We start from the raw sequence: 9252 nt of genomic DNA, 5'->3' as shown, positions 1-9252 counted from the left end.
CCTTGGGACCCCCGCCCTGCCATGACCCCCCTATCCAGCCCCACGGCAGGAAGGGGATTACGGGAGGGGGTGACCGCTGACAGCATGAGCTCTGCCCCCCCTCTGCCCCAGCCCCAGGGCACAGGCAGCCCCTCCTGCCCTCAAAACACCCCCCTGTTACCCGCTGCCGAGCTTCTGCAGCTAAGGACCCATTCGGCATCAAGCTGGGGGTCCAAGGGGGAAGCATTTCCCCTCCCCCCCAAAAAAAGCCCTTTCTCTGCTCCTTTATGGTGGTAAACCCTCCGTGTTTCAGCTCTGGAGGTCTCGCTTATGGCGCAGACGGACCTCACCCCCGTCACCCCACGGTGGGTGGAGGACAGGGGCCACGGGGGCATCACTTCTCCCACACCGTCCCCTCCCAGCACCCAAAGGATGCGCTCCTCTCTCTTATACCCATGTCGGGGACACCCCCCTGCCCCGAGCATCCCCCATACGGAGCAGCCACAGCATCCCACAGTGCCAAGGTTGGGCTGGGGGCGTTTGCTCCTTATCCCCCCCCCCCCCCCCCAATAACCCCCATCTGCCCCAACCATCCTTCCTCCCACTGCTCCTCACCACCACAACCATCAACCCCTCTTTGCTCAACCATAGCCCCATCCCTCCGCCGACCGTCCCCATCCCCCCAAACCCTCCCACCACGAAGCCCAAAGACGCCGTGTTACCAACCGCAGCTCCCAAAAATAAAGACGCGGAGCGACTGCCCTCCTTTCTCAAAAATAGATAGCGGACACCTCCCCCCCCCCCGGCCCCTCGTTCGCTGGAAACCTGCTGGGATTTCCTGCTCCCGCTTTTCCAGCTGGGTGATTCCCCGCCGCCGGCAGTGCTGCGCCCCTGCCCGCTGCCGCGTGCCCCAAAAATAGACGAGCAAAACGCGCGATGGTTTGAAACACAGAGACGAGGGGAGAAATCCCATCACGGGGTTTGGGAGAGCTGCTTCATCTCTCCCGGTCCCTTCCCTTGGTCTTTCCAGCAGCGATGGCCATGGGGCTTGGTGTGCCGAAATGGGGGGTAGGGACAGCCCCCCCTGCCCCCCCCCCCCCCCCCCCCCCCCATGGTGGTTGGGGTGAGCTGGCTGCACCCAGATAAGGGCAAAACAGGCGAAACCAGCCCCCCTCCTTTGCTGCTGGGGGGGGGGAACGGGCAGCACCAGCACAGGAGAGGCTGGTGGGTCTCCATCCCCTTGCAAATAATGAGTCCCCACCACCGTGTCCCACCAGCATCACCACCAGCATCACCACCAGCATCACCCAAGCGGGCGACAGCTCTGCCAGGAGCCGCACACCCCCACCAGGCGGCTTCTCCCAACCTGGCTGACAGCCGCGGGGATTAATTAGCGAAAATGAATATCCAAAAGAGAGTTGGGGCAAGCAAAGCGAATGGCCACAGAGGCCGCAGGGAGAGCCCACGGGGCTGGTTGGGCTCGGCAGCGCCCCGACCAGCTGCCGGCTCTGCTTTTTAAGAAAAAACACTCTCCTCACACAGACCCTCAAAGAGGTTTGGGGTCAGCCCCGATCACGCATCCTAAACAGCGCCCCAGGCCCTTGGAGGGGAAATAGCGGCAGGCACCGTGGATGCACACAGAGGCAGCTCCTGCCCCAAAAATGAAACCCTTCCCCGCACACAACCGCAGCAAAACACGGGCAAAATCCCTCCTAAAAAAACTCCCCTCTGTCCCCACCAGCCTGTTCTTCATCCATTCCTCTGCCCCTCACACCCCCGAGGCTGACAGCCCAGGAGGAACCAAAGGGGATGCTGGAGCCACAACAGCCTCTCCGGTGCTAAAATCAGGGTCCTGGACTGGGGACAGAGCTGGGGACTGGGCAGCTGCCATCGCCGCCACCACCACCATCGCCGCCACTACCATCACCACCACCGCCGCCACCACCATCACCACTATCACCACCACCACCACCACCACCACTATCACCACCACCACCACCACCACCACACTATCACCACCACCACCATCACCACCACCACCACTATCACCACCACCACCACCACCACCATCACCACTATCACCACCACCACCACCACCATCACCACCACCACCACCACCATCACCACTATCACCACCACCATCACCACTATCACCACCACCACCACCACTATCACCACCACCACCACCATCAACACCACCACCACCATCAACACCACTATCACCACCACCACCACCACTATCACCACCACCACCACCATCAACACCACCACCACCATCAACACCACCACCACCACCATCACTATCAGCACTATCACCACCACTACCATCACCACCACCATCACTATCACCACCATCAACACCACCACCACCATCGCCATCACCACCATCAACACCACCACCACCATCGCCATCACCACCATCAACACCACCACCACCATTGCCATCACCACCATCAACACCACCACCACCATCGCCACAACCACCATCACCACCATCAACACCACCACCACTATCACCACCACCACCATTGCTGTTGTCATCATCATCACCACCACCACCACCGCCGCCACTACCATCAACACCACCACCACCACTATCACCACCACCACCATTGCCATCATCATCACCACCACTATCACTACCACCACCGTGCAGAGACATGCTGGGAGCTGGAAACAGGGAAAGAGTGGGGGAAGTGGAGGAAGGTCCTTTAATTTCCAGGCTCCGGGTGGGGGACATTCACCCCACTCATCCCTCCAGATGACCGGAGCGCCCATCGTTAGTGCAAACGAGGTGCCAGATTGGACCCCCCCATGCCCCAGGTGTGGCTTGAAGCTCTGGCCCGTGGGTCTGCTCAAGCCGAGGGGGGGGCAAACAAGCCCAGCAAACCTCTGCCAAACCCAAAAAGCACTTCTTGTTTTGCTGCGAGCTGGAAAGGGAAGCGATCCAGACGGCCCCGTGCCGCGGGGAAAGCCCCGTCCCAGGGCTGCGGAGATGCTCTCCCTCACCCTGAGCCGCTGCTCAGCCCTCCCTGCGCGGGATGGAGATGCTGCAAACGTCTTAAATGCCGCTCTGCTGTGGCACAGCCCACCCACCCCCCACCCACCCCCCAAGCTCTTCCGTGCCTCAGTTTACCCACTTGGGAAATGCCAGGGGTCACCCGGGGGTGTTGGGGCTGTGGGGGCACAAGAAGAGGGCTCAGAGTCCCGGCAGGGCGGGGGGGGGGGGGGTGCTGGCTGTTTGGGGGGGGGTACTGCTGGTCCAACTGGGAATGCTGCTGGGGGTGAGGGGGGGGCTGCGGGTTGGTCCATAAACCTTCCCCTGGAGCTCCCCTGGAGCTGGGGCTGAGTTTTCGCACCCCTTCAAGCGCCTCTCCCCCCCTCCAGCGCTGCGAGGGGGGTAAAGGAGGGTGCGATGCTCCCACAAAAGGGGGTAAAACCCCCAGCAGCCCTCGGCCACGGCGAGGGGGCGGCAGCTCCGGGGTGTCCCCCCCCCATCTCCTCCAAACAGCAGAGACCCTCCGCTGAAAAACAAGACCCCGGTGGGTCCCTGCTACCCCGCGGGGATGGGTGCAGTGGGACACCCCCGCTCCACGTCGCTCCCTTGGGTGACCCCCCCGGTGAGGTGAGGGGTTGGGGTGACCCAGGGCTGGAGGCCCCCCCCCCTCCCCCATGCAATCCCTGCACCCCGACGGGGATTTCCAGCCTCCTCCCATCCCCCCCCCCCCCCCCCCCCAGCAGGATTTCCCCTTGGCGGCCGCTCGCCCCGAAATCCCGGCGAGGCAGCGAGCGGTGTCCCCGCTCCCCGAGCAAGTACCGGGCACGGGGAACGAAGCAACCGGTCTCCAGGGAGCGGGAGGGTGGCTGAACCCCCCCACACACACACACCATGGCACCCTGGGGCCGCCGTGACGTCAGCCGCGCCGGAGACGGCACCGAGCCCTGCCTGGAGACCGGGGAGAGGCGATGGAAAATCCACCTGCGGCAGCACGAGGTGAAAGTTAATTAACCTCGCGGAGGCAGGGCCATGCACGCCCTGCCAACGCCAACGCCTGCTGAGCCATCGAGAGGGGTGCCCGCGCCTGCCGGGATGCTCATCCCGCTCGGCACCGCCGCCTGTGCCGGGATGCCTTCACGCCGCGAATCGAGAGATGTTGCTCCTCTCCGCGCTTCCAAATATTCCCGGCGCAGCGGCGGATGCTTTTCCCACGGCGCGTAACCGCAACCGGAACGACTCTTCCCCGCCTTCTACCAAGGGGCTCGTTATTCCAGGGACATCTGGAGCACCCTCGGGCTGGGGAATACCCCGCCACGGTTCTACTTTCCCTCTCAGGGCTCTTTCCAGGCTCGCGTGCCCTCGTTGGCTCTGCACATCATTTATTTCAAGCGCTGTTAAATGGTCCCCGGGGTTCTCTCTGGGAGTACAGGGGCCGAAATGGCTCAACTCAGCATCCCGGACATGCCTGGCTTTCCAAGAGGACGCAGCCCAGGGATAAGTGTGGTTGTGCTCACCCGCAGTATTAGACACCGGAGAATCCACACACTCCAGCAATGAATATCCCGATGGCGGGCCGGCCAACCGCGGCCCCTGCAAGTTTGGAAATGGCCACAGCTCTTCCCTGGGGGTCTCTTCCCATCCTCACCCCCATGTCCACGCGGCAGCATCCCAGGAGGGTTCCCCCTTCCCGGCTGGAACACGGCAGTCCGGGGGAAGAGGGGAGAACCGGGGAACCCCCAATCCGGGTGGAGTAACCACAGTACGGAGAGCAAAGCACCGCGGACCAGCCAAAAAAAGAAAAAAAAAAAAAAAATCACCCAGCACCGACCAACCTTTCCTTCTCGCTTTTCCCCCGCGCTGCCCCCAGACCTCGAGCAAACACCCCGGGTAGCAGCGCCCCTCTTCCCTATTTCCACCCTAAACCCCCGAATTCAGAGCTGCAAAGTCCGACTGCCAGGCCCCGGCTGGGGGATAAAGCTTGTTAATTTGCTTTATTCCCAAATTTAGAGCCAACCGTTATGCTCGGATGGGGGATAAAGCCTCACCGGCCCCGTGGGACCGGGTAGGGCTAACGGGGTGGGAGATCTCCTCAGGTGGGACATCTGCCGCCGCCCCGCAGGAAGAAAACCGGCCCCGATTCCCACCCCGGGTGGTGTCGGTCGGCGTTTCGGTCCCGGCCACTGCCTCGGTTTCTGCCGGAGCCCGTCTGGAGGTGCAAGCGAGACCTGAAAGCCTCCCCACCCCGAGGATTGCCGCCGGAGCCGGGCTGCTGCCAGCGGTACCCATCCCAAAGGAAGGATGCTGCATCGCGGGATGCTGTTACCCGCTCCCCGTACAACGGCGCACGGAAAGCTTCTATTAATCCGGCGAAAGCGGGGTTCGGCATACGGGGATTAACCAAAAAACGTGGATTCACCCATTTTATTCCAGGCACGCGCTGATGCCGGAGCCGTGCACTCTCACCACTGGGGGTGAGATATCCTCCTGTCCCACCCGTCCCCGGGGCCACCATTCCCTTCGCCTCGCCGGTGCCTGGCCCGGCTCCGCTGCCGCCAGATGGGAAGGGAAGAAGCACCGAGCAGGGGCCTCTGCGTCTGCGTCACGTCCTTGGGACGCGGCGGTGGCAGCAGGGACTCAGGGCCAAGCTCGGCTCCTGCTTACGCTGGCGGCAACCCAGGACAACGCCGCCGGGAGCCGGGCCAGACCTACACCGCTGTGCCGGCATTGGGAATTTGGCCCCGGATTCACCCGTTGTCACTCCCCTCCCGGGAATCGCCCCGTTCCTGTGCTGAAGCGCGTGGGCAGGAATGCCCGTGGCTGAGACGCGCGGCAGGCGCCCCGGTTTGGGGGTGTTTTAGGGAACGGGATGCCAGGGCTCCCCGTGGCGGGCACAGCACAATCCGTAGGGGCTGGAGAGATGTTTCCTTCCAACCCCGCACCGGGATCTGCGGGGTGGCATCCCCACGGCCACCTCCAAACCCTCCGGCCGGACCAGGCTGTGCTGCCCCAGGACACCAGGATGCTGCTTCGCCCACGCACCATCACGGGATGCCGGCAAGGAGCATCCCACCGGGATGGCTTCTCCACGCTCCTCGGCTCCCCTTGGTCCCATCCGTGGGAGGGAGGCAGCAACTCATCAGCCGTGCTGACCCTAACGAGGCCGTCACTCCATGTGGGATAAACTTCTGGAGTCCTGCACCTCCAGGCATTGGCTCTCCTGGGGGAGGGGGGTTGAGCCTAAGTGTTCCCCACAAAACCTCCCGCACATCCCAAAACCGCTGCTATTTCATCCCCACCTCCCTGTCCTTCTTCTGAGGTTGCTCCGGGGCCACGCGTGGCCCAACAGCTCCGTGCTGAGCCCGCAGCCCCTCGCGCGGAGAGCTGGGATGGGACAGGGCTCGGATCAAGGAGAGGGGACGGCAGGATGGGCGCGGGAATGCGGCGCAAGTCGGTGCCTGGGATGCAGAGCGGGGAGCTGCACCCCAACCCCGGGGTGACCCACCACGAGCCGTAGAGCAGCAGCACACGGCGATGCCCAGCGCGTTCCCGTGATGCTGGGGACCTTCAGGAGCGAGAGCGGCAGGATGGGATGTATCGGTCACAGTCCAGAGCTGAGCACAGGAACCGCTGTGCCACCACGTTTGGGTTCTCGGTGAGAGCAGCCAGCACCAACCGAAAGGCCTGAGCGGGGTCAGGGCTCCAAAATTCCCCACCCACAGCCCCGGCTTTGCGTCAGCCACCTCCACGCTGCCACGGCCCCGTCGGTGTCTCCCCAGGGTGACGGCACCGCCACGGTCCCGTCGGTGTCTCCCCAGGGTGACAGCACCATCACAGCCACCTTTCCCCCCGCTCTGCCGCCGGCTGCGAGGTCCCGCTCACCCCCGGAGCATCCCAGCACCTTCCCTGCCCATCCCGGCCTGCCAACCTCCTACTGAACCCCAAATCCATCCCTAGCCAGGACCCGGCATGCTCCAAGGGGAATCCCTTCCTATGGATAGGGCCCCGTTCGGCGGTTTTTACTTATACATATTTTTCCCGTCTATGGAACATAAATAAATCCGTCTGGTGCTGTCCTTGGCACGGCCCCGCCGCCTTCGCCCCCGGCAGCATCGAGGCCATGACTGGTGAAGCCGCCCCTTCCCAGTGGGGCTCTCCCTGCTGCCGGGGAAGGCTGGGGGGTTTACGGAGGAATCGGAGGCAAGGGGCTGCATCCTGCTCGGGAGGTAGGAACACGGTGAGGGGAAGGATGCAGCCAGGCCGGGGAGACGCTGCCTGGTGGGAGGGATGCAAGGTGGGCTGGAGGGGATGGTGCCTGGTGGGGAGGTAGGAACCCAGGGGAAGGGATGCGGCAGGGGGGGATGCAGCCTGGTGGGAGGGATGCGACTGGACCGGGGGGATGCAGCTAGACCAGGGGGATGTGGATGGGCCAGCGGGATGCAGCCTGGTGGGAAGGAGGCAGCCAGGCTGGAGGGATGTTGCTGGACCAGGGGGATGCAGCCAGGCCAGGGGGGATGCAACCCAGTGGGAGGGATGCAGCCAGGCTGGAGGGATGCAGCCAGGCCAGAGGGATGGAAGGATGCAGCCTGGTGGAAGGGATGTTGCTGGACCAGGGGAACGTAGCCAGGCCAGGGGGGATGCGGCCCGGTGGGAAGATGTGGCCCAGTGGAAGGGATTCGGCCAGGCCAGGGGGTTGCAGCCTGGTGGGAGGGATGCAGCTGGACCAGGGGGATGCAGCCAGGCCAGGTGGGATGCAGCCAGGCTGGAGGGATGCAGCCCGGTGGGAGGGATGTGGCCAAGGCCAGGGGGATGCAGCCTGGTGGGAGGGATGCGGTTGGACCAGGGGGATGCAGCCAGACCAGGGGGGGTGCAGCCCAGTGAGAAAGATGCAGCCCAGTGGGAGGGATGTGATGGGCCAGGGGGATGCAGCCCGGTGGGAGGGATGCAGCCAGGCCAGGGGGGATGCAGCCCGGTGGAAGGGATGCAATGCAGCCCGGTGGGAGGGATACAGCTGGGCCAGGGGGGATGCAGGCCGGTGGGAAGATGTGGCCCAGTTGGATGGATGCGGTTGGACCGGGGAGATGCAGCCAGGCCAGGGGGATGCAGCCCGGTGGGAGGGATGCGGCCGAGCCGGGAGGATGCTGTGGGCCGCGGGGCCGGGTCGGGGGGATACCGGGGGGGGGATACAGGGCCTCTCCGAGCAATACCGACAGGAGGATTCGGTGATGCCGGACCCACCTCGGGGCCACCTGCAGAGCGCGCAGCCTCACTGGGGCGCACCGCAGCGCCGCGGGGGAGCCCGGCGCGGCCCGGGGGGGGGCGGGGGGGGGAAGGCTTGAATATGGGGGGGGGGGGAAGGGTAAGGGGGGAGTCGGTGGGCCCCTACCTCCAGGGTGCGGATCTCTTTCTGCGTGAGGTCGTTGGAGGCGGCGCACTTGGTGCGGAGCCCCTCCAGGTTGGAGATGCTGATGTCGATCATGTTCTGGACCAGCTCGCACTGCTGCAGCGCCTTCTGCAGACTCAGCTGCTGCTGCTCCTCGCTCCTCGTCATGTTGTCCTCATCCATCGCTCGCCGCGCCCCCCCACCCTCCCCCCCCCTTTTCCTTCGCCTTCTCCTCCCCTCCACCCTCCGCCGCCTCTCCCCCCCCCCTCCCCTCCCCTCCCCTCCCCTCCCCTCCCTGCCCGCCCCCCCCCCACCCCTCCGCACCGCTCAGCCCCTCTCCGCCGCGGCCCGCACCATCGCGGCCCCGGCGGTGCCCACCGAGCCGTCAGCGCGGCGCCGCCGCCGCCTTCCCCCCCCCCCCCCAGCCACCACCATCCCCCCCCCCCCCGCTCCTCCGCCCCCCCCTTCCCCCCCCCCCCCCCTTTCCCCGGGCGCGGCGGGGGCGGCGCGCTGCCGGTACCGCGGGGCCGCGCTCGCTGCGCGCCGCTCCGCGCGGTATATACACACACACACACACACACACACACACCCCCAAGAACAACAATAACAACCCCCCCGGTAACATCACCGTCATCCCCATCCATCTGGCACCGGTCCGGGCACGGTGCGGCGGGGGGAGCCCCGGGGGAGGGGGGATGCTGCCGGGGGAGGTGTGTGGGGCAACGGGGGGGCCGGGGTGATGGGGGGCGGTGCTGGGGTGATGGGGGGACTGGGGTAGTGGGGGGGGCTGGGGCAATGGGGGACTGGAGTAGTGGGGGGGCTGGGGCAATGGGGGGGGACTGGGGCAATGGGTGGCTTAGGGTAATGGGGAAGCTGGGGCAATGGGGGGGCTGGG

The 9252-nt window shown here is 65.2% G+C and overlaps 1 protein-coding gene across 1 annotated transcript in view; it reads right to left on the bottom strand.

Annotated features, from left to right (window-relative positions):
• The window catches only part of KSR2 (kinase suppressor of ras 2), a gene marked incomplete at both ends in the record, with an annotated part of 85858 nt that extends 77318 nt beyond the window's left edge, over positions 1–8540 (bottom strand). Inside the window, 2 exon segments of the mRNA XM_082491527.1 lie at positions 8224–8331; positions 8334–8540. Of these exon segments, the coding sequence (XP_082347653.1) occupies positions 8224–8331; positions 8334–8540 (315 nt within the window).
• Positions 8541–9252: the final 712 nt, after the last annotated feature.

The sequence above is a fragment of the Vanellus vanellus genome (assembly GCF_965231255.1).
Source record: "Vanellus vanellus genome assembly, chromosome: 16".
Taxonomy (NCBI): Eukaryota; Metazoa; Chordata; class Aves; order Charadriiformes; family Charadriidae; genus Vanellus; species Vanellus vanellus.
Note: the sequence above shows the minus strand (reverse complement) of the source record. Positions and strands in the feature narration are given on the sequence as shown.